Source organism: Ovis aries, chromosome 21, assembly GCF_016772045.2.
Source record: "Ovis aries strain OAR_USU_Benz2616 breed Rambouillet chromosome 21, ARS-UI_Ramb_v3.0, whole genome shotgun sequence".
NCBI classification, from domain to species: Eukaryota; Metazoa; Chordata; class Mammalia; order Artiodactyla; family Bovidae; genus Ovis; species Ovis aries.
The window spans coordinates 46,087,879-46,114,652 of NC_056074.1; the positions used below are offsets into that span (position 1 = coordinate 46,087,879).

The 26,774-nt window shown below is 63.6% G+C and overlaps 2 protein-coding genes across 3 annotated transcripts; both read left to right on the forward strand.

Moving 5' to 3' along the window:
* The first annotated feature begins 706 nt into the window (after positions 1-706).
* Positions 707-10,009, forward strand: CTSD (cathepsin D). 2 transcript variants are annotated; one of them, XM_027959254.2, is made up of 9 exons: positions 707-851; positions 2,830-2,989; positions 4,683-4,806; positions 5,175-5,293; positions 6,432-6,658; positions 8,293-8,415; positions 8,784-8,928; positions 9,015-9,113; positions 9,201-10,009. In XM_027959254.2, the coding sequence occupies exons 1-9, from the start codon at positions 778-780 to the stop codon at positions 9,366-9,368; spliced, it is 1,239 nt and encodes a 412-aa protein (XP_027815055.1). In that variant the 5' UTR covers positions 707-777; the 3' UTR covers positions 9,369-10,009. The 2 variants fall into 2 exon arrangements, with proteins under 2 accessions (XP_027815055.1, XP_042093697.2); XM_042237763.2 differs by having other exon boundaries at positions 804-1,410.
* Positions 10,010-14,217: 4,208 nt separating this feature from the next.
* IFITM10 (interferon induced transmembrane protein 10) lies at positions 14,218-26,465 on the forward strand. Its single transcript, XM_027959673.2, has 3 exons — positions 14,218-14,262; positions 14,688-15,140; positions 25,857-26,465. Exons 1-3 carry the CDS (start codon positions 14,218-14,220, stop codon positions 26,004-26,006), a joined length of 648 nt encoding a protein of 215 aa, XP_027815474.1. The 3' UTR covers positions 26,007-26,465.
* Positions 26,466-26,774: the final 309 nt, after the last annotated feature.

The following is a 26,774-nucleotide window of genomic DNA, read 5'->3' on the forward strand; positions in this document are numbered from 1 at the left end:
TAAAAACTGATCCCAAATGGCTGAACTGTGACCTGCTGTCCCCTTCCCTCCTACACACACACACACACACACACACACACTCCATGGCAGCCTTTGAGATTTGCCACAACGTCGGGATGGTGCCAATTTACAGAGGAGGAGAGCCCAGGGTTACCAGGGCCGGGCCAGGCCAGGTGCTGCTCTGGGGCGCGGCACTGCGGCTGGAAGGGCTGTCGCGGCGCTGGGGCTGGGAGGGCTGTGGGCCACCTGGAGAATGAGGGCGGCTGGAGCCTCCAGAGAGACCACCTGGGAGACTCCCGGGCGAAGGAAGAGCTGGGGACAAGGGCGCCCAGGGAGGGAGCAGGTGGAGCAGGGAGCTCTGGGGAGCCCTGGGGAGCCAGCCGCGCGCCCGAGGCGGGGAAGGAGCCATGGCTCCGGGAGCCACGCCCGGCTGAGGGGTCCAGCGAGGCCAGGCCCGGTCCCCTTCTGCCCCGACAGGGTCGTGGCAATTCTCCGGGTCAGCACGTGGCCCGAAGGGGGACAGGCGGACGCGCGCCGGAGCAGACGCAGCAGATCCCAGTGGCGGGTGGCCCCGCCCCGCGCCGGCCCGGCCCCGCCCCTCATCGCTCAGGCCCCGCCCCGCGCCGGCCCGGCCCCGCCCCCCGTCGCCGGCCGCAGCCCACGTGACCAGCCCCGGTGCAAACAAGCGGGTCAGCTGACGCGGCCCAACTGCGCCGTCATCCCGGCTATAAGCGCGCGACCTCCCGGGCTCTCCGCTTCGACCGGGCCGCCGCCGCCATGCAGACGCCCAGCCTGCTGCCGCTGCTGCTCGCCCTCGGCCTACTGGCCGCGCCCGCCGCTGCGGTCATCAGGTGAGCCGCGCAGCTCGCGCACCCCGCGGACGCCCGCGCACCCCTGTGCCCCGGCCGGAGTGCAGCTGGGCTCCCCCGGGGCCTACCCGCGGGCGGGGCGGGGGAGCTCTGCAGGTGCGGGAGTCCGTGCGTCCTCTCCTCCCTGCCATCATGGGGTGGGGACCGGAGGTAGCAGGAGGGCTGTGACTGGGAGTCGGCTCAGCTTCCCCAGGACAGGTAGGGTGGGAGCCCGTGCTCAGGGGCCCGCACTCGGCTGGAAGACGGGAGACCCAGAGGCAGGCCCAGAGGCCCCTGAGCTTGGGTAAGTCTTTTTTGCGCCTAGGGTTTCCTTTCCCAGCTGTGAACTGGGCCTGGCCTCATCCCGGTCTGTTCAGCCTATGAGATCTTCCCACAGGCCCTGGGCCGGTTGGAGGACCCTCTGGACACCAGGAGGCCCTCAGGGTCGTGAGGGAGTCAGCCTAAGGATGGACCTGGGGGAGTGGCCCAGCTGGTGCCAGGCCCTGGGCCGCTCCCCCCACTGCTGGGCTGGGGCTCTGTCCCACCAACACCTGCTGCCTCAGTAAAGACCACGCCCTCCCCAGGCTTGGGGGCCCCCACTGGATCCAGCGAGCCCGAGGACTATCAGGCTGGTCCAGGGCTGTGCCATGCTGCGTCAGCAAGACAGAGGGTCCCCCCACCCTCCAGGCCTTGCCAGGCAGGCTGCTTGCCCAGCAGGAGAGGGATGCAGAGGGCCCACCCTCTTCTACCCTGCCCCCACCCTTACCCAGGCCTGCAGCCTTAGTGCTGGACCTGGGCCGGCATTCTTCCAGCTCTGCTGTGGGCCTTTGCCTGTGGGCAGGTGGGTGGGGTCTCGGGGCTGCAGCAGACTTGCGCCTTGCCAAAAGGCTGGCTTGTGTGGGCCCCTGCGTAGGCCGTGGCCTGGGGGCAGGTAGCCCTAGCTGGAGCAGTTGTGGGGAGCAGCTGCAGGCCTGAACCTGCCCTGGCCTCACCCCCAGGCCTTCCACTGGGGACACGAGCCTGGAGCTTCTCAGGTTGGGGCAGCTGAACCGGAGCCCCCACATCTTCATGTCCGGGGGAACTGCTGGCATCTGTCTCCTTAGTTACTGGAGGGTGTGGCCCCCTCCCCCGCCCCCAGACAAGAAGCCCAGGCTCTCCCAGCCTGTCCCTTCTTAGGCAAGAGGCCAGGCCCACATCTCCCTGGAGCATGCCCTTGGCCTGCTGGGAGGAGCCACTGCGACCTTGAACTCGCAGATCCGCAGGCTGGGGAGACGCTTCATCCAGCAGCTCCTCTTGCTCAGGTGGTCTTCTGTGCCACTTCCTGGGGCAAGTTCAGACCCCTGTGGAGCTGGGGGTGGAGAAGGACCCCTCACGCTGCCCCTGCTGCTGGGCAGACCACCCAGGCTGGCGTGTGCTGGGCGGTGGGGCTCCTGGGAAGGGTCCTCCAAGGAGGGGCACCGGGCCCTGCATGGAGTGTGGCCAGCCTAGCAGCCCCCACCTCCAGGTCCCAGGTGTCAACCTTGACCTCCAGCGGCCTGCTTAATGGGGAGAGAGTGACGGGATTCAGTGCGGCCTGGGGTGAGGCCTGGAAGGAAAGGGGGGTCCTTTGAGGGGTCTGGGGGTGGTCAGGGAGACCTGGCTGCTCGGAGTGGGTGGCCTGGAAGTCCCCTCTGGCGGCCAGAAGGTGGCCCCCCCGCAAGTCAGATAGGTGAGCTGGGACCCATCTCTGGGGTGTCTGGATGATGCGGGCCACGCAGATGGGGCCCCCGGAGGGCTTTGGGCAGACACGATAGCTGACCGCTGACCCTGGACCCACTCAGAGTGGGGACGGGAGACCACAGCGGTGCGTGTTGGAGCCCCCAGTGTCTGGGGGGTGGTAGGGAGCAGGCGTGCTGGGCCTCCAGCTTGGTCGTGGGTGTGGGAGCCTCCCGGTGGGCTGTGCACCAGCCAGCCCTGACGAGCCTGACCTCCGTCTTGACAGGATCCCACTGCAGAAGTTCACGTCCATCCGCCGGACCATGTCGGAGGCGATGGGCCCCGTGGAGCACCTGATCGCCAAGGGCCCCATCTCGAAATATGCCACCGGGGAGCCTGCTGTGAGGCAGGGGCCGATTCCCGAGCTGCTCAAGAACTACATGGACGTGAGTGTGGGGCCCGGGGAGGCAGCCTGGGGCTGGGGGAATGGGCTGACTGCCCACAGCGCTGCAGGCAGGAGCTGGCTCTCAGGAAACGTTCCTGAGCCGGTGTGGGTTTTGGTGAAATCCTCTGTTCTCAGCCTCCAGTGGTTTGCGAGCGTCAGCCGTGTGGGGGGCAGGGCTTCCACCCAGACACCCTTGTGATGGGCGTTTCCACGACTCCCTCCCTCCTGACTGAGGGCTGTGACCTCCCTGGCCCCAGCTCCGGGCACCCCTGCCCGTCCTGGCCCAGGGGGCTAGGAGGGTTGGCTGGAGCAGCCTGAGCGCCTCCCTGACGTCTGCTTCCCTGCCTGCCACTGAGCATCAGCTCAGAGCCGGGCTGGCATCTTCATCCTGGTGGCCATCCCCACGGGACTGCCCTAGCGCCTGCAGCACGTGGGGGAGCCGGCCCGGCACGGAGGAGCCCGGAATCAGGCCCGGGCCTGCCTGCGAGGCTGTGGGCGGGGGCCGGGGGTCCCTGAGCTCAGTTCACCTGGGCCCGCCTGCCTGGGGGGCACCCACCGCCCTGGAGCCCCTGTGCTGTCTCGCCTGTCTTGCTGGAAGGCCTGTGGCAGCCGCAGCCCCGTCCCTGCACCCTGCCTTCCTGTTCGGTCAGTGACCAGCCCGTGTGCCCACTGCTCGCAGAGGGGGAGACCAGCTCAGAGGTGGGACATTGTGGAACACACAGCGTGCTGGGGCAGGTCACCCTGGTCCCAGCTCTGGGGCCAGGCCCTCTGGGGCTGCCCAGGTGACATCCTCTCCACGCCCCCCACTCCCTGAGTCTTGGGAAGCCAGCCCCTCGCTGCCCTCCAGCCTCTGGGCCACTCAGGTTTAGGGCACATAGCTGTGCCCTCTGTCCTGCCTGGCTGGAGCCCGGGCCAGGAAGCTGTGGCCTCTTGCAGGCATGTGATCAGGCGGGGGGCGGGGGGGTCTGCCTGGGCCTGACCAGTTCCTGATTCCTGCCCCCCAGCATGCACGCACACGGACACGGATGTGCACGCATGCCACGGGTATGGAGATTTGCTGAGTCATTCTCGGACCCCCCCCCCAGCCCCCCCCACCCCAAGTCTGGACACTTCTGCTGGGTCATGAGTCAGTGGCGGCTGCTGCTCCCTGGAGCCAAGTGGCCGGAGAGAGACGCCCAGAGGGGCTGGAGCCGGAGCCCTGCAGTGACCCGGGGCCCGGCCTCCGTCCCTGAGATGGCAGGGCCCAGTGGACCCCAGACTCACAGACGCCCGTGCCCCTGATCTCTGAGGGGCCGAGGACGGGGTCCTCCTGGAGGCGTGTTCCCCCCACATGCTCACCAGAGCCCTCACCCCTCATCTGGGCCTCTCTCCAGGCTGCCTCTGCTGCCCCGTGTGCACAGGGGAAACTGAGGCCCAGGGCAGTGGGGGCAGCGTGCCCGGCACTGAGGGACTCGGCCTGCCTGTGTGCCGCCGCCTCGGGGTTCCCTGGAGCCCTCTGCCCAGGGCCCTCCAGGATCAGCCATGGGGGATCCTCAGTCTTCCCTCATGCTGGGGAGGAGGCCTTCCCTCCTAGAGCCCTGGACCCTACCGAGGGCTTGGGCGGAGATGCTGGGGTGGGCAGCTGTCCTGGTCTGGGCCTTCTCTTGGCCCCGCGGGGAGCCCCGCACTCTGCCCTGACAGACCCCCCCCCCCAGGCCCAGTACTACGGGGAGATCGGCATCGGGACGCCCCCACAGTGCTTCACCGTCGTCTTCGACACCGGCTCTGCCAACCTGTGGGTCCCGTCCATCCACTGCAAGCTGCTGGACATCGCCTGCTGTGAGTCCGTCTGTCCCAGGGGCCTGCCGTGGCCCCGGGCCGGGGCGTGCCGCCCCCACCCTGCTGCTTGCTCTCCCCTCAGGCGCTGGAGGCCAGCCATCCAGCCTCAGCCCACCCTCTCCCGTCTTAGGGCAGAGATGTCCCGGTGGGCCTCCTGGGCCACCTGCCGCTCCCACCTCTCGGCCACACTCAACAGGCAGCCCCTCCAGATTCTCCACCCTCCTCCCTTCCTTGATGCAGGGCCAGGACCATGGGGGTCGTGGGCTGGACCACCCGCCCGGGGGCCTGCGGGATGGGCTGCGAGGGCTGGGAGGGTTGAGGCTGCAGCTGGGGCTGGGCAGGCGGGCTGACAGTCCCACTCGGCGCAGGGGTTCACCACAAATACAACAGTGACAAGTCCAGCACGTACGTGAAGAACGGCACGACCTTCGACATCCACTACGGCTCGGGCAGCCTCTCAGGGTACCTGAGCCAGGACACTGTGTCGGTGAGTGTCTCGGGGCTGCTCGCCAGGCCGGGGGCTTCACCCCTGACCCCAGGGACAGGCAGGGGCCCACTGAGCAGGGGAGCCAGGGTCTCAGCTGAGCAGAGACCCGGAGGTGAAACAGCTGGGCGAGCTTGGTGGGGGGACGTGACGGGGGCACGTGCTCCCATGTGCAGGCCAGGTGATGCTGGAAGGGCTGGCAGGAACGGCAGGCCAAGAGCCCCAGACTGCAGAAGTGAGAGTGCCGGGCGCGGGTCTGGGCCCAGGACTGGCGAGTGGCGAGGCTCCTAGCCGCACAGCCAGGCAGAGGAGCCGGCGGATGGTGAGGGGCCACCGCAGCCAGAGCTGCTGGCCAGGGGCAGCTGCCAAGGGTGTCGGGCAGGATGCTGGGCAGCGTCTGGGGAGGGCTGCAGGGCGGAGGCCCTGGTGCCTGGCCACAGGAGGTATCTGGGTTGGGAGCTGCGGGGAGCAGAGCAGAAGTTAGTCCCCTCCCAGCCCCCAGCCCCAGGAAGGCCGCGGGAGGCCTGTCCCGAGCCTTGGTGGCTGGAGAACCCTTCCTCCAGCCAGCCTGGTGGGCCTCTGCAGCTCCCTGCCGGCTGCCCTCCCCTTCTGCGTCCACCTGGCGGGAGTGGGGGGCCTCTGCCAGGCTCTCTCTGAGCCTGAGACAGGATGTTGCGCACCCGTCCTCCGCCCCCATTGTCAACCCCAAGCAGCCCTTTCTCCCCACATCCTGCCCTGTGTGTGTCTGCATCCTCCGCCCTGGCTTGGGGGAGGGGGTATTTTGGCCTTGAGTCCACGGTTAGATCCAGGGTTCCCCAAGGGCGGGGTAGGCCAGTGGGAGGGCCTGAGCTCAGGAGGAGCGCGCTGCTCCCTGCTCCCCGGCTTTGCACCCGTCCTTGAAACTGGCCCAGCGGAGCGTGGGCCCCGCACCCCTGCTGTCGTCTCCCGGCTCCAGTGCAGGGTCAGCAGCCCTTTCTCCGGGACCGAGTCCCGAGCGCCAGATGACGGGCACCGACCGAGCTGGCTTTCGTGGCCGTAGCTGCCCGTGCAGGGACGGGGGTGAGGAGCCACCTGGGGCCCAGGGTCGGGCTTGGTGTCCGCACGGTGCCCGACGCCTGCTCGCCCTCCCCGCGGCCCGCAGGTGCCCTGTAACCCGTCCTCGTCCAGCCCGGGCGGCGTCACGGTGCAGAGACAGACCTTCGGGGAGGCCATCAAGCAGCCGGGCGTGGTCTTCATCGCGGCCAAGTTTGACGGCATCCTGGGCATGGCCTACCCCCGCATCTCCGTCAACAACGTGCTGCCTGTCTTCGACAACCTGATGCGGCAGAAGCTGGTGGACAAGAACGTCTTCTCCTTCTTCCTGAACAGGTGTGGGGGCGGGGCTCCATCGTGCCGGCTCTCCCCGTGGTCCCCTGCCAGGCGCTGAGCCGCGGCTCTCACTGCCCAATGCGTTGGCACCCTCTCACAAGCGGACAAAGAGTCCATACCGAAGGCTGGGTCTCCCTGGGGTCCCCGAACCAGGGTCCTCGAACCAGGGTCCTCCAGCCGGGCAGCCCTGGATCCGGGCTCTTGGTCATTGGGCCTGCCGCCTCTGACAGCCCGAGCTGGGCCAGGACCCTTCCGGTCAGTCTGCCTGGTGTTCCTGGGCCCGGTGACGGGCAGGGCTGGTCCCTGCCCCTGGGTCATTTTCAGCCCAGAGGGGATCAGGCCACGAGCCCTGATCTGTGCCAGGAGCTCTGGAGGCAAGGGGGCCAGGGCTTTCCCATGAGGGTGACCCGAGAGAGCTCAGGGCGATGCTCCCACGTTGTAGAAGCAACACTTGATGCCGGTCACGCTGGGGAGGGGTCTTTGGAAAGGGGTCTCAGTCCCCCAGCCCCTGGCCTTTTCCTAGGACGGTGCTACAGGTCCTGGGAGGGAGCCCCCAAGGGGGCAGTGTGCAGAGGTGGTAAGGGGGGGCCATGGGCAGGGGGTGGGCTGGGCAGCCTGCTGCTCCTGGTCACTGGTCACCACGCCCCACATGCCCCGTCTCAGTCTGACCCTGGGCCCTTCTGGTGGAATTCCAGCTCAGAGCCTTTGGCCTGGTCTCTGTATGGATGCTGGCCTCTGCCCCTTGCTCAGTCAGTGGCAAAAACTGAGCAGCTGCTGGGGCCGAGCCACCCGCTAAGTGCTGGGTGCCTGTGAGCTCTCAGGTCCCAGGGAGGCAGGCAAGGTACAGAGGACCCAGGAGCTCGGCCAGGCCTGAGGTCGGGACAGATGGCCCAGCTCTGTGACTCCCCAGGCGCGGGCGCGGGCGCGGGCAGGAAGTGGGGGCAGGGCGGCTGGCTTGCAAGGGCAGGGCTGAGGAGGGTACCGTGTGTCCTCCACATGTGGGTGGTGGAGGTGACGGGAGGTGGCGGCCACAGCGATGGGCGGAGGACAAGTTTGGCGAGTGCCAGAGACAGCTGGGCAGATGATGCTGAAACCACGAGTGTGACTAAGAGGTGGGGAGGGTCGGAAGCTGAAATCTGAAGTGGGAGCTGGTCTTACGGTGGTTTGGGTGGAGGGCGTCCTCCAGAGCGGCAGGTGCAGAGGGCCTGGGGCAGGCGCAGTGGCTCCGCCCCGCTCAGGGCAGCCAGCCCTCCTCCTGGGAGCCCCTGGTTTTCCTTCCAGGCCTGTGAGGTCCCCACCCCAGGGCCCCTAGCACTCGCGTCCTCCTCTGCCTGCTGGCCCAACCCTGGCCGTCCTCGGGGGGCAGACTGGGACCCCTCACGGTCCAGGCAGGATCTCCTGTCAGGAAGGAGCTTGGCCTGTGGTCCCCGGGGTGTGAGATTGGAGCACTCCCCCACCTCCCCCCCGCTGGCTCCTCCCACCCCCGCACGCCCAGGAAGGGCCCCTCTCTGGGTCACCTTCTGAGGGCCCCGCACCTGCCCTGACCCCCGTGCCCATCCAGCCCGGCCACCTGCAGGCTGGACGCCTGGCACAGAGGTGGGCAGGGCATCTGACTGCCGCCTCCTCCCTGGCAGGGACCCGAAAGCCCAGCCCGGGGGAGAGCTGATGCTGGGCGGGACCGACTCCAAGTACTACAGAGGCAGCCTGACCTACCACAACGTCACCCGCCAGGCCTACTGGCAGATCCACATGGACCAGTGAGCATGGGGCGCGGTCCCGCCTTCGGCTCCGCAGGGTGGGACGCGGTCCCGCCTTCGGCTCCGCAGGGTGGGGCGTGGCTTGTGGGGTCCCTGCCCGTGGCCTTGCATGCGGCAGGGGCTTCTGGGGCACCAGGGGGCTGGCCCGGGGGACCTGGGCCCCGTGTCCCGCCAGCCCCAGGTGCTTCCTGCCACCTCCCGATGTCCAGCCAGTGGGCCCCCTGCACACAGCCCCCTCGGGTGACCTGTCCTTGGCTCCTCCAGCCCCCTCCCCACGCCCCCTAAACCTGCTCACGACCCAGTTCTCCGGGGGCGGGCGGGGGCTCCGGGGCCCTGGGAGGGGACTCAGGCCCCGCCCCTCCCCACAGGCTGGACGTGGGCAGCAGTCTGACCGTGTGCAAGGGGGGCTGTGAGGCTATCGTGGACACGGGCACGTCCCTGATGGTGGGCCCTGTGGAGGAGGTGCGAGAGCTACAGAAGGCCATCGGGGCCGTGCCGCTGATCCAGGGCGAGGTGAGCGCCGGCAGGGCTGGGGAGGCGGGCAGCCCCAGCGCCGGGCCCACCCCGTACACCGGCTCCCCTCTCCCCACTCTCTGCAGTACATGATTCCCTGCGAGAAGGTGTCCAGCCTGCCTCAGGTCACACTGAAACTGGGTGGCAAGGACTACACGCTGTCCCCGGAGGACTACACGCTCAAGGTGAGCGGGGCCCGCGGGGCGCGGGGTGCAGGCGCCCTGGGGCGCGGCCCGGGCGGCGGCCAGTGGTGACCGGTGTTGTTGGCACAGGTGTCGCAGGCTGGGACGACCGTGTGCCTGAGCGGCTTCATGGGCATGGACATCCCCCCGCCCGGCGGGCCGCTCTGGATCCTGGGCGACGTCTTCATCGGGCGCTATTACACCGTGTTCGACCGCGACCAGAACCGGGTGGGCTTGGCTGAGGCTGCCCGGCTCTAGCTGGCCCCCGCCCGCTGCTGGAGTCTGGAGGAGGAGGCTGCCCCGCCACACATACCCACACACACTCACGCTCACACTGCACTCACACTCACACCACACCGATTACCCCGAGGCCCGTCGGGCCGCAGTTCTGCTCTGTGGGTTCCCCTCCCTGCTGTCTGAAATGCTGCTTGCTGGTCTGTCTGTCTGTCTGTCTGATGGAGAGGCGGCCTGGGGCAGCCGGCAGCTCCGGTGCACAGAGTCCTCTCTCTGACTTGGAAGACACAGCTTGTTGGGCGGCTGTGTCCCGGGACCCCTGCCCTGGGTGATTCCCTTGGGCCCAGCTACCCTCCTGGTCGCTCCGCCCCACAGCTCGGGCCCCTGCCGCCCGCCTGTTCATCCTGGACGCCCTGAGGAAGGGCCCGCCAAGGCCTGAGGACAAGCTGGCAAGGGTGGCAGGGACCAGAAGCCAGTCCCACGAAGCCTGCAGGGCCGTGTGGGGGCTCACCTTGTCGCGCAGGGTGACCAGGGCATTCTCTGGCCCTGGGGAGGGGGGTGGCACTGGATGGGAGGGGGCTGGGGCCGGCCTTCTCTGTGGCTGCCCCTTTCTTAAGTGGCTGGGAGCCAAAGTTGGCACGAAAATAAAGCCGTTGAGGCCTCTGCCCCAGTGTCGGCGTGTTTTGTGCCTAGCGGGGAGGGCGTGCTCCCCGTGGAGGCGGGGGAGGAGCTGGTGCTCGCAGCCCTGCCCTCACCTCAAAGGGAGGGTGGGCTCAGTCTGGGGTGCTTGGGGCCCAGGCCAGGCCCGGACCGGACACTTCGGCCTCTCGCCCAGCCTCGTGGCCGAGGTTCTGCTGCTGGGGGTGCCAGCTCTTGGGGGGCTCCGATGCAGTGACCCGTGAGGGGGGCCTGGCTGGGGGCCTGTCTCATGAGCACCTGCACCGAGGCATGGTTTTCGGGCCCAGGCAAGAGCCCACCACACCTCCTTAGAAAGTGTTCCCCGAGTCCCCTGCACACCTGACTGGGGCCTTGGGAGGGGCCTGATGGGGCGGGTGGCGCCTGGGCAGCCTGCCTCCCTCCCGGGCCTCCTCGCCAGCCCGTGGAAGCAGTGTCTCCGTGAGTAAGCCCTGCCAATCCTGAGCAGGCCAGCCTGTGTCCTGGGGTGGCAGGGTCCACACAGGAGTCCCCTCAGGCTGGTCTGGCCTGTTTGCTAGAGGCCGTGGGGGTTGGTCAGAGCGGTTGCAGAGCCAGGAGGTTTTGAGGGATAAATAGGAGCCTGTGAAAGCTTGGTGAGGCAGATGCCTCCGGGATAGGTAACTCTGGACCCTGTGTGGAGCCCACCCCCCCTGCAGGGTAGGGCTCTGATGTGACATTTGTCCCCGTTCTGGTACCGTCTCAGCCGGCAGGGCTGTGGCTGTCACCGGCCTGGCCCCAGGGAGCCTGGAGACCACACCCCAGAGCCAGGCCCTCGCAGGCGTCTTCCAGAGTTGCAAGAGGGATCGTGAGCGCGCGCCCAGTGTTCCCTGCACCTGAAATTTGAGCCAGGAGTGGGCAGAGCTCTGCAGGGCTGCAGGGCTCCTGGGAGACAGTTGTCAGCACCGCAACCTGGGAGCCTGCAGGGCGGAGCTGCCAGGAAGGAGGCCACCCGCCCCTCACGCCCCGCCCCTTGACCGAGCAGGCCTCTCTGTCCTCAAAGCCTCCCACCCCCGCAAGGCTGGCAGGGGCCCCCTCCTCCGCCTGCCTCACTCATGGAGACTGGGCAGAAGGGGGCCCATGTGTCCTCCCCTCGGGGACGCAAGGACGAGGCCCCCAAACGCCACGTGGGTTATTAGCGCAGGCTGAGCCCCCAGCTCCTAACCCAGACCGGCAGGGCACCAGTATCCTGCTCAGAGTCAGCTCCACCCAGCTGGCCGGGTTTCTCTGGACCCTGGAGTCTGACTCTGGGCTCAGACCCAGTTTCTGGGACCCGACCCTGAGCCTCGAGGCTCTGTCCCGGGAAGGTGGGTGACAGCTGGGCATTCCTGGCCGCGGGCCTGATGGATGCCAGGAGGAGCCGAGCACAGGGTCTGGCGTTTGGCCGCTCCAAACGCTGGCTCTTACTCTGGCTGGCTCGGCCCTGCTCTGCACCAGCCCATGGGCTCCGGTGGATACGTCCTGCCTGGAGGACACCCAGTGTGAGCTCTCAGGAGCTGATCTGAGTCCAGCGCCTTCCCTTGGCCGCTCTGGTGAAGGCTCGTGGGATGACGCATCCTGGGCAGTGGGCTGAGGGTCGGGGGCAGGGTGGTTGGAGTTGGGAGAGGCGGCCTGGCTCCACCCAGTGACCAGAAGCAGACCCCTGTGGGCCTGGTGCCCTCTCCCACGCCCGAGGACCAGCTGGACTCGGGCAGGCCAGCCCGTCAGCCTTGCAGCCTGCCCAGCTCTGGGCAGCGCCTGGCCCAGGGAGCCCAGCAGGGAGACCAGGTTCCCAGGCCACACACAGGCTCACTGGCCCCTTAGGTCAGGCGCCATCTGAGACGGGTCTGGCCACCCCCAGGCCGGGCCCTTGGAAAGGGGTTGCTGGTGGATGGGTCGGGGAGAACTGAGCCCAGCTTCCCAGAAGTCCCATCGCCCTCTCACCTGTGGGCCTGGGCCTACCGAGCATGTGGTCAGGCAGGGCGGGATGTTGCTGTGGGACCCTGCCCCCTGGAAGACAGTTTTAGCAGCATCTTTAAAGCCAGCTGTTTGTGGGCTCCTGATCAGCCCCTACCAGGGCCAGGCCAGGGGCCAGAGGGGTGAGGGCTGAGCAGGGGAGGGGAGGGCCTGGACAGGAGAGGGGGCCTGACCAGGGAAGAGCCTGCAAACAAAGGCTCGGGCTCTCGAGAGAAGGGGCTTCAGAGAGGGCCTGGCACAGGCAGGCCAGGACTCTGAGGAGGAGGGGCCCCTGGGAAGGAGCCAGGCTGGGAGGAGAGGGGGTCCTCAAGACGAGGTGGGTCGAGCCGGTCAGAGCAGGAGCGGCCTTCACGGGCGGAAGGGCTCAGAGCCTGTGGGGGGAACAAGGGCTCGGAGAGGCGGGCACAGGCTACCACCGGGCGGGCGACTGCATGGGGCAGGGGTGGAGGGAAGGCCGCTGCTCCTAGGGGCAGCCAGTTGGAGAGGAGGACCACCTCAGGAGGCCCCTGTGCAGCAAGGAGGGGGCCAAGGCTTTCCCATGGCAAGGGTGTGGTTGGGACGACCGCAGGGAGGGCAAGCCATGCCAGGCAAGTGTTAGAATGGCAGGGAGGTGGTGTAGATGAGGCTGGGGGCCCAGGAGGGGGCAGAGGGCGACAGAGTCCGCAGGCGGCTTGGGCAGGTGGGGGGCCTGAGCTCCAGGGGCACGAGTGTCACTGGGCCCGGGAAGGGACACCTGGCCCCAGGGGCAAAGAGACCTGTCAGGCGAGGGGTCACGGTCTCCAAGACTAGACTTCTTGAGGGAGCCACCTTACCTGGGCTCACGCAGGGGCTCCGGGCTTGGGGAGCTTGAGTTCAGATCTGGGGGAAAGTGGGGGCAGGAACTTGGAGGGGGTGGGCTCAGGAAGGACGGAGTCCCGGGCCCGGGGCAGGGGCAAGACTGGGCAGAGTGGGGGCTCAGGTGGGGGCCTGGCGAGGGGCACCCTGCTTGGGGAAGTGCTGCAGTTGGGGGCCCCAGGGCTGGGAGGGGCCCGAGACTCACAGGAACTAGGGCCCTGGTCGGGGCTTGGATAGGAGCCGGGTCCTGTGGGGACAGGCGCGCAGACAGCCTGGCTAGACGTGAGCACTGACTTGGTGAGGTCAGGCTGGGGGCACCTGGGCTCTGTGGGCAGAGGGCTTGGGGAGGCCCAGACACCCACCAGGCCTGGGACTAGGTGGGTGGGGGCAAGGGCTGGGATGCAGAGAGAGCCCATGGAGCAGGAAACTCACCAGATGGGGCAGCCCAGAAGGGAAGGGTCCTGGGAACCCGGGCAGGGCGAGACAGGGGGAAGCACAGGAGGAAAGGGCTCTCCCCAGGGAGACAGGTGGGCCGGCTCAGCGAGGGGCTGGGGGCTCAGACAGAGGGAGGAGGCAGGGAGCGGGGTGGGGTCCGGGAGACGCAGGTGGGTGGCGCGGGCACCGGGTCTGGGCGCTGCGGGAGAGCCCATCCGTGCCCAGCTCTGCCCACCCGCGAGGGTCACCGCTTCTGGCCGGCGCCCGCAGCGCCCACCCCACCGGCGGGAGGAGGCGGGGAGGTGGCTGTGCCCGCCGCCGCCGCCGTGAGTCAGGCTTGGGCTGCAGCCGGCGGCTGGCCCTGGCGCTGCGGAGGGCGCGCAGGCGGCGGAGGAGCGGCGCTGCCAGCCCGCGCCCCTCCCCGCGCCGCCCCGCGCGCTCCCCGCGCCGAGGTCGGGCCGCCGGGACGCGGAGCGGCGGGACAGCCAGCCACCGGCGGGACGGCGGAAGGACGCGCGCAGCGAGCGCAGGGTCGGGCCCGGCCACCGAGGAGTCGCCAGTAGGTGAGCGCGCGTCTTCCCGGCGGCTGCCGCAGACCTGGGCCGGGCTGGGGGTCGGGGGGCGGGCTCCGCGGGGCCCCGACTGCCGAACCCCCGGGGCGGCGCGGGGCGACGGCGCGTGGTCCGAGACGGCTCGTTTTGCAGAGTGTCGCTGTGCGTCTGCTCCTGGCACCCGGCGAGTGCGCGCGCTTGCGGTCCCAGCGCTGCTCCAGGCCGGGCCAGGGGGCAGGGGCGATGCGCGCGAGTTCGGAGCCCCCGCGGGCGGCGGGTTCATTCTTCCGCGACTGTGTCGGGGCCTGTGGCGCGGTGTGTGCGAGGGTCACAGTGTGGGCTTGTTTACCTGGCGGCCTCTCCGGGCGCACGGGGTGTGCTGGCGTCTGGAGAACCAGGCGGTGATGCTGGCGTTTGTGTCCCAAGCGTCAGCTTGTGCCATCGTGCAGGTGCCGGGCAGAGCTCCGCTCTGCCTGCCAAGCCTGGCAGAGGCCGTGTCATTGTGGGCGTGCGTGCCCTGTGTGTGCGCAGGGTCTGGGGCGCTGCTTGCTCTGATTACCGAAAGAGCCTGTCAGTCGGGGTGCTGGGGGGAGTGTGGGGGTGTTGCTGTTGTGTGTCAGTGGGTGAATGTTCGTGTGCATATGGGGAAGTGAGGGGAAGCCCCTGCTGTCCCTGCCAAGGCTTCTCGGAGGGCTCTGGCATGAGGGGCGGGGGCAGTGGGGAAGGCAGGTGGTAGCCGGCAACTGGCTGCCCCCGCGGGATTTCCGTGTCCCTGGAGCTGTTCATGAGACTGCAGGGGGGAGGCTGTAGGGGCCAAGGTGGGCCCATAGGGTGATCAGGACCCGGCTTATTCTTTGTCTCCCCCTCCCTGCAGGCCCAGGGCCCCGCCCAGTGCCCAGCCCCGCTGGGAGCCCCGGCCAGCACCACGGACGGCGCCCAGGAAGCCCGAGTCCCCCTGGACGGGGCCTTCTGGATCCCGAGGCCCCCAGCAGGTTCGCCCAAGGGCTGCTTCGCCTGCGTGTCCAAGCCCCCAGCTCTGCAGGCTCCGGCGGCCCCGGCCCCCGAGCCCTCGGCCTCGCCCCCCATGGCGCCCACCCTGTTCCCCATGGAGCCCAAGAGCAGCAAGACGGACAGCGTGCGGGCTGCCGGCGCCCCCCCGGCCTGCAAGCACCTGGCAGAGAAGAAGACCATGACGAACCCCACGGCCGTCATCGAGGTCTACCCGGACTCCACGGAGGTGAACGACTACTACCTGTGGTCCATCTTCAACTTCGTCTACCTCAACTTCTGCTGCCTGGGCTTCATCGCCCTGGCCTACTCCCTCAAGGTGAGCTGGGAGGACGGAGCAGGAGCCGGGGGCCGGGGAGCCGCGCGGTGGTGCTGACCGTCCGCCCATGGGTGCGGCAGGTCTAGCGGAGAGCCCCCCTCACAGAGAAGCCCGTGGGTACAGCAGGTCTAGCGGAGAGCCCCCCTCACAGAGAAGCCCGTGGGTGCAGCAGGTCTAGCGGAGAGCCTGGGGGACCTAGGGCAACGCAGAGGTCAGCCGGCTAGCTCGGGACAGCAGAAGGCCTACGCATCGCATCCTGAGCTGGGGAACCTTCCAGGGTGTCCTGGCAGGGTTAGCGTCCTCGGGGCCAGGGTCTCTGCACGGCCAGTCTGGCCTCTGGGGTGGGGACCTCAGTGTCCTGTCCCCTGTGTAGAGACCTGGGAATTGGGCCTGGGTGCAGCTGCCCCTGGGCATTGGGATGGAGCCAGCGTGGAGGTGAAGAGAGCTTGGACTCCTTCCCCTGTCGACAGGAAGAGGGCTGACGTCACTGCTGGAGACCTTGTCTCAGCCCCGCGCAGGGAGCCTGATGCCAGGCAGGCACTCGAGGGGCCTGTGACAGACAGACGGGGCGCTGCCCCCACCACTGCTCTGCTCCCTCACATGCTTTCCCGTGACCCATCCTGGGGGGTGAGGCGGGGAGGCCGGGGCAGGGAGGCCTGACGCCGCACTCTGGGTGTGCACGACTCTCAGAAGGCCCTCCCTCGCTGCTGTGACGGGAGCTGCCAGAGCGGAGCAGACAGGATACCCCCATCCCTTGCTCCCCACTCTCGAGAGCGCAGTGGAGAAAAATGGACCAACATGGGGGAAGGGAGCTGTGGTTGACTCACACTTGGGGTCCGGAGATCCCTGTGGGTGTGTCAGGACCCAAGAGCCTGGGGCTGCTGGAGCCCAACCCGCAGAGGGGCGGAGGGAGACCCGGGCCTCCCCATCTCCTCCCACCTCCCCAGGGGCTGGGGTCTTGTCTCGCCAGGTCATCCCTTTTCCTGGGCCCAGATTTGAGTGTCCGGGGCCAGGCGCATTTCACTGATTGCAGCTGCCCAAGGCGGGGGCGGGGAGGGGGAACGTGGAGGCGGGCAGGCTGGAGGCAGAGGAGGGGCTGGCACCCAGGGGGACGGAAGCTGGGACAGCTCTGCTTGCTGCTTTGAGCGTGGAGCACCCCCACCCGTCCCTGTCCCAGCGTCACACGGCCTGGCCACCTGGCCTTCCCGCCTTCTGACTCATCCTCAGGGCCTCCATCACCCCCGCTGCTCACGCGTTCATCTCCAGGCTAGTGTACCCAGCCCTGGGCTCTATCGGACAGGGACTGTGTCCAATGAGTGTGCATGCGTGTGGGCACGTGTGAGTGTGCACGAGGGCGTGAGTGTGTGTGCAAGAGTGTGTGCGTGCATATAGGTGTGAGCACGTATGTGTGTGCTTGAGATGTGCAGGCGTGAGAATGCATGTGTGTCTGTGTAAGGGTGTGTGTGCATGTGTGTGTAATTGTGTGTGTGGATGTGTGAGTGTATGAGTGTGTCCGTGCACATGTGCACAGCTGTGTGTGCGTGAGAATGCATGTGTGCTGCAGAGGCAACAAGGGAAGGGGGTCCCAGGGAATCCGGGGGAAGCCCCCCAGCCTCAGCTCTGCCTCCGGGGCCCTCCTGCCAGTCCCGCCAGAAGCCTGTGGACCTGGGCGTGGCGGTGAGGCTCCTGTGGGCGCCGACTGGCCCCGGGCAGGCCCATCTGCCGAGGGTTGTAGGTAGGTCACAGGTTTCTGAACTGAATGCAAGGCTCCGCGCTGGGGACGGGGGTGGGAGATGGTGCTTCTGAGGCAGTAGGAGCCCCTCTGTGCCTCCAGCCGGGCGCTCCCCGAGGTCCTCCCTGGGGGCTCTTGGGGCAGAGAGGCATGGGGCTTACTGGGCGATGGGTGGGGGAGGACACGGGCAGCCAGCAAGGCAAGCCGCCTCTGTCCCTGGCAGAGGGGAGGGCGGACCTGCTGGCCTGGGCTCCCACATCCGGGAGTTTGGCCATCTGTCCGTCCGGCTGCACGTCTCCTGGCCTGCTGCTCTGGACATTGTTTGCAGCCAGTCGTGGGCACTTGCAAGGGCACCTCACGGCCTTGGGGTCAGGAGGCCTTGGCTGGACTCCTGGATCCCTCTGGGCGCTGACCCTGCATCACTGAGCCTGTCCCCTCCTCCCCTTACAGAGTACGGCCAAACAAAACAGCATTCCCCGGAGCGCCAGGGGCAGGACGGCCTGCCGTGTCCCCACAGCCCCATCTGTCCCCACGGCCCCCCTCAGGCGCAGTCAGGTCCGTCTGGGCAGGCGTGGCCACAGACGGGAGCCTGGGGGCGTGGCCTGCGCTACGGGGCGTGGGTGGCCCAGACGGCGCTCGCGATGACCCCCAGCCCCGCTTCTTGGTCGGGAGGAGTCCGGCCCCTCCTCCTGGCACTCCGGGCCCTGCACCACCCACTCTCAGCTTCGCTTTCGCCTATTCTCTTCTCCTTCCCACTTGCTCACCCCACACCTTCCGTAGCCTCCCATTAACTCCTCCATCCGCACCGTGTAACACACTTTCTTCAGCTCCTCCCCCAACCCCGCCATCCACGCTGTCCATCCACCAGCTCTCTCTGTCTGGTTGCCCACACACCTTCACGGATGCATGGTGTCTTTCCTTGACACCCTCATCTGCCAGTTTCCCTGAATCTGTGCATGGATTCCTCCGCCCATCTCGTACCTGTCGCCTTCGTCTGCCCCCCCCTCCCTGACTCGCGTATTGCCACCATATCCATTCATTAAACTCCTCAGTCAGTCACCCGGTCATCCGTTCACTCAGACGCTTCAGCATCCTGTCACTCTCCACCCACTGGTCCCACGAGTAATAAATACTGGTCTAGTGCCTAGCAAGTGACAAGCAACACATGGTCCCTGTCTAGAAGGGCTTACATCCTGGTCAGGAGTCAGACAATAATTAAACTTACGCTTACGTGAGTCAGGTGGTAAAGTCAGCTATGAAGAGTAAATGCAGCGTCGCCAAGGACATATGGGCTGCTATTTTACATACAGTGGGCAAGGAAGGCCTCTTTGATGAGATGATATTTGAGTCTAAACCTGAATGAATTCACGCAGTAGCCATAAATGCATCGGGAAAGCATATTTCAGGAAAATGGACTGGGTGTTACAAAAGCCCCGAGGCAAAACCAGGTTCAGGGCCCAGCGTAGCTGGCATGGGGTGAGTCTTGGAGCTGGGTCCAGAGAGGGGGTGTACGGGGCCAGACCATGTACATTGTGTCTGCCGCAGTATGATTTTGTTTTGCTTTGAGTGAAGTCTTTGATGAATTTCAAACAAAGAGTCAATATTATGTTGCTTGTATTTAAAAAAGATTGCCCTTGTTACTGGGGGAGATAACCCATAAGGACTTAAGATGTTGGGGAGCTGGGGGCCAGATCAAAGGCTATTGCCTCAGTCAACTCTTGGTTCAGAAGGTGGGAGCAGAGAGTGGGAGCAGGTCCCGTATTTTGAAGGCAAGGTCAGTAGACTGTCCTGGTGGGTGGGGCACGAGGTGAGGGAAAAGAGAGAAGGGCCTAAGACCGCTGTTGTTGAGTTGCTCAGTCGGGTCCAACTCTCTGCGACCCCACGAGGCTCCCCTGTCCACGGGGTTTCCCAGGCAAGAATACTGGAGTGGGGTGCCATTTCCCTCTCCAGGGGATCTTCCCCACCCAGGGATGGAACCTGTGTGTCCTGCATTGCAAGCAGATTCTTTACTTCTGAGCTGCCCAGGAGCTCAAAGGATATTCATCTATTCTGTTGAGAGAACGGAGGAGCCGTTTGCACATGAGGAAGGAGGCCCTAAAAGGGACAGGTTTGCGAGGAAAAGACCCTCGCTCCCCTTGTCCACCCACCAACACACGCACTCGTGTTTCCACCCTTTCAGCTCTTCACCCGTCCGTTTTCTCTCTACAAATTCACATGCTCATCTTCCTTCCTTCCAGAATTTCTCTTCCACGCTGCCAACCATCCCTAGATTCACTCATCCACTTACTTTTTAGATTCATGTTCCTTTTCTTTCCTCCTTTCCTCCCGCTGTTTATCCACCAGCCTCATCCATCACTCTGTTACTCTGTCCATCCACCCAGCTCGCCATCTAATCTTTTTTCTTCCCTGGATTCATCAGTTTCCCCCCTTACTCATTAATAGCAATAATAGTAACAAAAAGCCAGCAAATACCAATAACCACCAAACAGCCCCAGTTATTTATTGAGCTTATATATTCTAGGCCCCGTCCTAAACATGTCTCATTATTTAATTAAATGTAATATTTTATTTAAAGGTAGCAAAACCCTATCGGAGAAGGCAATGGCACCCCACTCCAGTACTCTTGCCTGGAAAATCCCATGGACGGAGGAGCCTGGTGGGCTGCAGTCCATGGGGTTGCTAAGAGTCGGACATGAGTGAGCGACTTGACTTTCATTTTTCACTTTCATGCATTGGAAAAGGAAATGGCAACCCACTCCAGTGTTCTTGCCTGGAGAGTACCAGAGATGGGGCATCCTCGTGGGCTGTGCACAGAATCTATGCACAGAGTTGGACACGACTGAAGTGACTTAGCAGCAGCAGCAAAACCCTATGAGACTGGTGCAGCTAACTGCAGATGAGGAAACGGGGGGCACGGAGGCGCCAGGTAAATTCCTTGAGGTCACCATCAAGTTCCTTTCTTGGACCCTTTGACTCGTTACACTCTTCTTTCTATAGTCCTCGCCCTTTTTTTAAAATTAATTTATTTTTAATTGAAGGATAATTGATTTACAGACTTCAAATGGCAACCCACTCCAGTGCTCTTGCCTGGAAAAGCCCATGGACGGAGGAACGTGGTAAGCTACAGTCCATGGGGTCGCAAAGAGTCAGACACGACTGAGCGACTTCACTTCATCACGAATCAGCCATAGGTATACACACAGCCCCTCCCTTCTGAACCTCCCTCCCGTCTCCCTCCCATCCCACCCCTCTAGGTGGATACAGAGCCCCTGTTTGAGTTTCCTGAGCCAGACAGCGAATTCCCGTTGGCTATCTAGTTTACATATGGTAATGTAAGTTTCCGTGTTACTCTCTCCGTACATCTCACCCTCTCCTCCCCTCTCCCCATGTCCATAAGTCTGTTCTCTCTGTCTGTTTCTCCACTTCTGCCCTGACAATACATTCTTCAGTACCGTTTTTCTAGATTCCGTATACATGCGTTAGAATACGGTATTTCCCTTTCTCTTTCTGACTCACTTCACTCTGTATAATAGGCTCTAGGTTCATCCGCCTCTTCAGAACTGACTCGGACGTGGTCCTTTTTATGGCTGAGTAATATTCCGTAGTGTGTATGTCCTCGTCTTTATCCGTCCATCTGTCGACGGACATCTAGGTTGCTTCCCTGTTCTGGCTCCTGTAAGTAGCGCTGCAGTGAACAGTGGGATGTGTGTGTTTTTTTCAGTTTTGATTCCCGCAGGGTATACGCCTAGGAGTGGGATGACTGGGTCATGTGGTGGTTTCATTCCTGGTTTTTTAAGGAATCTCCGTACCGTCTTCCACAGTGGCTGTACCAGTTTCCATTCCCACCAACAGTGCCAGAGCGTTCCCTTTTCTCCAGACCCTCTCCAGCATTTATTGTTTGTAGACTTTTTGATGAGGGCCATGCTGACCGGTGGGAGGTGATGTCTCATGGTGGTTTTGATTTGCATTTCTCTGATAATGAGCGATGTTGAGCATCTTTTCGTGGGTTTGTTAGCCGTCTGTATGCCTTCTTTGGAGGAGTGTCTGTTCAGGTCTTTCCCCACTTTTTGATGGGGTGGTTTGTTTTCCTGCCATTGAGTTGTATGAGCCGCTTGTGTATTTTGGAAAGTAACCCTTTGTCGGTTATTTCATTTGCTGTTATTTTCTCCCCTTCTGAGGGTTGTCTTTCCACCTTGCTTTTGGTTTCCCTTCGCTGTGCAAAAAGCTTTGAAGTTTAATCAGGTCCCACCTGTTTGCTTTTGCTTTTATTTATTTCTTTTTTTAAAGCATGTTTGGGCCGTGCTCTGTGGCGTGCGGGATCCTAGTTCCTGGACCAGGGACTGAACCCGAGCCCCTGCGCTGGCAGCACAGAGCCTAAACCACCGGAGCAGGGAGGCCCCAGCTGGTGATCACGCCCTGCCTGTTCACTCACTCACCTCCTCCGCTCTAGTCCACTGCGCTTTCTACCCTCATTCACTCACGCAACTGCGCAGCCTTCCTTTCCGCTCTTCTCCACCCTTTCTCTGTACCTAGCCACCCCTCCTATCAGTACAGCCAATCACTCATCCATCAGAGCTTGGACTCGTCAGTCCTCCTCTCTCGACTCTCTCCCCCTCGTGACCTTGGATCCGCCCACGCGCCGGCCCGGCCAGTCGTCTGCCAGCCGTCAGCACATTTCCGTCTCTCCCTTTCGTTTACCCGCGCTCCCTCTTCAGTTCCGATATCCGCCTGCTCACCCTCCCATTTTCTCATTTCCTTGCTCTAGTTGACTTACCCAATTACCCATCCATCAGTCTGTTCACTCGCCAAAGGGCTTCCCGCTCTTTCCCTTATCCAGCCAACATCACCCAGCGACCTCTCTGCCCCCATGCCACGCGTCCGTTTATCCATTCCGTTCCTCCGTGCTGATTCCGCCTCCGTCCAGCCCCTTCCGCCCACCGCCACCCTTCCCTTCTCTCCGCCTTTCTTCTGCCCTGTTGTTTGGGGGGTGGTTACTCTGGGTCTTCATAGCAGAGCACAGGCCCCTCTAGTTGCAGCACGGCCTTAGTTGCCCCTCGGCACGTGGGATCTCAATTCCCCAGCCAGGGATCAAACCCAAGTTCCCTGCGTTGGAAGGCAGATTCTTAACCACTGGACTGCCAACGTCCTGTCCCTTCTGCTCTTCTCGCCTGCTCGTCTCAGCCTCCCCTCCTCGTCTCAGCCTCCCCTCCTCACTGCCTCTTGCTTCCCGGATCTCCTAACGGGGTGCTCCCAGGCGTGGTCCTCGGTCCTCCTCGTCCCGTCATCGGCGTTCAGTCCCTTGGTGTTCCCGTCCAGTCTCAGAGCTTTAAGTAGCATCTTTATGGTGATGCCCCTCCAATTTGTATCTCTGCCCTAGACCTCACCCATGAACTAGGCTCTACAAAACCTACCTGCTCAAAATATCTGGCTCTATGTCTAGAAGACATTTATAGCTTCACGTGAAGAGTCAGACTACTGGATCACTCACAAACGTCCTCCTCCTGGAGTGTCCTACACCCCCCTTATTTCAGTAGATCAAAAAGCCTTGCAATCATCTCAAATCCCTTTCTTTTTTTATCACACTGCACATCTGATCCCAGTAAATACTGTCAGCTGTGTCTCCAAAATAGATCCAGAAGACGGTCAGTTCTTACCACCTTCAGGTCTATTGGCCTGACACGACCCACCCTGACCACTCACCTGGGCTGTTAAGGGAGCCTCTTTTCTGCTTTTCTCCAGCCTCTGCCCCTGCAGTCTGTTCTCCACACAGCATCCAGGATTATCAGAGTGAAAACGCCAGAGCCTGCCATTTTTCTGCCAAAAAGTGCCTGTGAAGCCCCACACAGATTGCTCCTTGGCAGTCTCCTCTCTGATTTTAAGCCCCCCGCCACCCTCGCCTGTGGGTTCTGCCCTCCGCACACTGGCCTCTGGTTATCCCTCTGACCTCAGCACATCTACACCTGGGAGCTTTGTCTTTAGACACCTGTTTTCCCTGCAGGTGAGCATATGGCCACGTCTCCACACTCTCCTGGGCTTTGCCCAGACGTCCCTGCTCCGTGGGTTCTTTCTGAGTGTCCACAGGAAGTCCATCCACCCCTCCACACCCCCACCTTCCTGCTCATCCATGTCTCCTGTGTTAGCTCGCCAACCCTCCTCCACCCTCCAGGCATCCAGACATCAGTGCCATCTATCGGCCAGCCCAGGCCCTGCCTTTTGTCCATATGCCCACCCACCCGTCTATCCACCCACCCATCCTTCCATCCACCCATCCATCCTTCCATCCACCCATCCATTTATCCACCCATCTACCCACCCATCCTTCCATCTATTCACCCATCCATCTATCCATCCTTCCATCTATCCCCCCATCCACCCAACCGCCCATCCATCCACCCACCCATCCATCCACCCACCCACCCATCCATCCACCCACCCATCCATCCACCCACTCATCCATCCACCCATCCACCCATCCACCCATCCATCCATCCACCCACCCATCCATCCACCCACTCATCCATCCATCCATCCACCCACCCACCCATCCATCCACCCACCCACCCATCCACCCACTCATCCATCCAACCACCCATCTATCCACCCACCCATCCACTTATCCACCCATCCACCCACTCATCCTTCCATCCATCCATCCATCCACCCACCCACCCATCCTTCCACCTATTCACCCATCCATCTATCCATTCTTCCATCTATCCCCCCATTCACCCAACCGCCCATCTATCCACCCACCCATCCATCCACCCACCCACCCATCCATCCACCCACCCACCCATCCACCCACTCATCCATCCATCCATCCATCTATCCACCCACCCATCCATCCACCCACCCATCCATCCACCCACCCATCCATCCATCCATCCACCCATCCATCCATCCATCCATCCATCCACCCATCTATCCATCCATCCACCCACCCATCCATCCACCCACCCACCCATCCATCCACCCACCCACCCATCCATCCATCCATCCACCCATCTACCCATCCATCCATCCAACCATCCATCCAACCATCCATCTATCCACCCACCCATCCATCCACCCACCCATCCATCCACCCACCCACCCATCCATCCACCCACCCATCCATCCATCCATCCACCCACCCACCCACCCATCCATCCATCCACCCATCTACCCATCCATCCATCCAACCATCCATCCAACCATCCATCCATCCACCCACCCATCCATCCACCCACCCATCCATCCACCCACCCATCCATCCATCCATCCACCCATCCATCCATCCATCCATCCATCCATCCACCCACCCATCCACCCACCCATCTGCTGGTGCAAAGACTTTCTCTTCCTGCCTCTCCTGTCTCTCTCCGTGCTCCCTTTCTTCCTCCTCCCAGCCTCTGCTTGCAGTGTGCTCAGACCTGCCCCTCCCTGGGCTCTGTGCAAGGAGAAGGTGGGAGGAAAGGGGACCCCTAACACCCGGCCTGGATGAGGCCAGGGCGCCTCCCCAGGGACGCTTCTTCCCAGCCAGAGGGTCTTGGAAGCAGGCCCACGGCTGCCCACTGGCTCCCCAGGGCTTCCTGGACCCCAGGCCACCCCTGTCACTTGGGCGCGTGTGTGGCTGTGCTGGGTCTCTGCTGCATCACGCGGGCTTTCTAGCTCCAGTGCGGGGCCTTCTCTTGTTGCGGTGCGTGAGCTGAGTTGCCCCATGGCATGTGGTCTTAGTTTCTTGACCAGAGATCGAACCCACGTCCCCTGCGTTGGAAGGCAGATTCTCTGGCCCACCAGGGAGGCCCCCTGTTCACTTTAATATCCCGTCTCGGAGACCGGGGGCTGCCTCTTGCCACAGTGTGTGTGCTCAGGGAATCCCAGTTAGCTTTAAACGAGGTGGAGCCAGTCAGGTTAGCAGACACTTGTGATGCCCCATCGCCCAGTCACAGAACTTCCTCTGAGGCCGGCTTCCTCTTTCATTTATTTTCCCAGGGCTGTTGGCATATAGCCGACCTGTGACAGTGAATACGCTTCAGGTTACTTGATGATCGGACACGTGTGTAGCATGAAGTGATTTCTACAGCGGGGTTAGTTAGCACTCTATCACCTCTCATAATTACCGTATGGTTTTTTGTTTTTTTTTTTGGCAGTAAGAACACTGAATTTTTACCCTCTTAGCAACTTTCAAGTACATAAAACAGCATTAACAATCCGTGCTATTTTAAATAGTTCTATGTCTTTAATATTTATTTTATTTACGTGTTTATTTGGCTGTGCTGGGTCTTCGTTGCGGTGTGTGAACTCTTAGTTGTGGGATCTCGCTCCCTGACGAGGGATCCAGGCTGGGCCTCTGCATTGGGAGTGCAGAGCCCTAGCTGCTGAGCCGCCAGGGAAGGCCCCTAAATAGTTTTAGATTTACAGAAAAGTTGCCAGAAAGGAGATACAAAAACCCCTGCATGCCCTTCCCCCGGACCCCCAGCAGTTACCAGCTCACCACACTGAGCGTCCCTTCTGTGTGTGTGCTCACTCACCCAGGCACGTCCGACTCTTTGCGACCCCATGGACCGTAGCCCTCCAGGGGTTCGGTCCTCCTCTGTTCATGGGGTTCTCCAGGCAAGGATACTAGGTGGATGCCACGCCCTCCTCCAGGGGGTCTTTCCTACCCAGGGGTTGAGCCGCGTCTCTTGATGTCTCCTGCACTGGTGGGCACATTCTTCACCACTGGTGCCACCTGTCAAATACAGGTTATTTGTCTCGCAAACTGAGAGTAAGTTTCAGATCTGATGCCCCTAAGCCTCCCCGCCCCTCCCCCAAAGTCCAGTGCAGGTTTCCACCCAGAAAGGACATCCTCGGGCAGTAGCCCCCGCGGCGCTCAGGAATCGGGAACTGGCCCGGGCTCAGGGCTACCCTCGCCTGGGCCCTCTGCCTTCAGGCCCTCCCGCCGGGCCCATGTGTCCACTCTCAGCCCTGACTGCTGGTCTTACTGCTGCTTCTGGCTTCAGGTCCGGGACAAGAAGCTCCTCAATGACCTGAACGGGGCGGTGGAGGACGCCAAGACGGCACGGCTGTTCAACATCACAAGCTCCGCGCTGGCCGCCTCCTGCATCATCCTGGTCTTCATCTTCCTGCGGTACCCGCTTACCGACTACTGAGGCCCCAGTGGGCACGCCGGCGGGACACGCAGCCCTGAGACACGGCCAGGGCAGAGCCGGGCGTCCGCCCTTGGCGCCCCCCCGCCCCGAAGCTGTGAGCCAGGCCGTGGGGCCGTCGGCAGCTTCGTCTGTCAAGGGGGCAGTGAGCTCCGTGCTGGCCCGGCCTCCCCGCCCTTGGCCCCCCGCCCGTTTCCGGGGCCCCTGGGTTTCCTTCTGTGCTGCTGCACCCCGGCTGTGAGTGGCTGCCCCCCTCCCCGCCTGTGCCCCCGCCCGGGCTCCCGGGGCCCCTCAGACCTGACACCCTGCAAGAAGGGCTCGTATGGGGGCTTCCCAGGGTGGGGCAGGGGCCTGCCAGCATCTGGGGACTCACTCCCCCCACGAACCCACCCCCTCCAAGCTGTGACCCTGCTCTGAGCTCTTGTATCTGTGAACCTCCAATAAAATACTCGCCCAGCTGTGCCCCATCTCCTGGCCGCCCCCCGCCCCCGCCCCCAGGCAGGTGGGATTCAGAGGCTTTGGGAACCCCATTCAGGCACTGCCTGGGGGTCCCGAGTGCCGCACCCAGCTGACTTTTCCAGGGAGCGTCCGCCCCGTAACCCCGGGGGTCTTCGGCCTGCTCTGCAGGATGGGACTGAGGGGGCTTTTGGTGGCTGCCTCCTTGGAGAGGAAGGAAGGGGGCGGGCATGGCTGCCCGCCTGGCGGAGAATGAGATCTGGCAAAGCCCACCAGCAGGAGGGAGCACGGACGGTGACTGCCACGCCCAGTCCC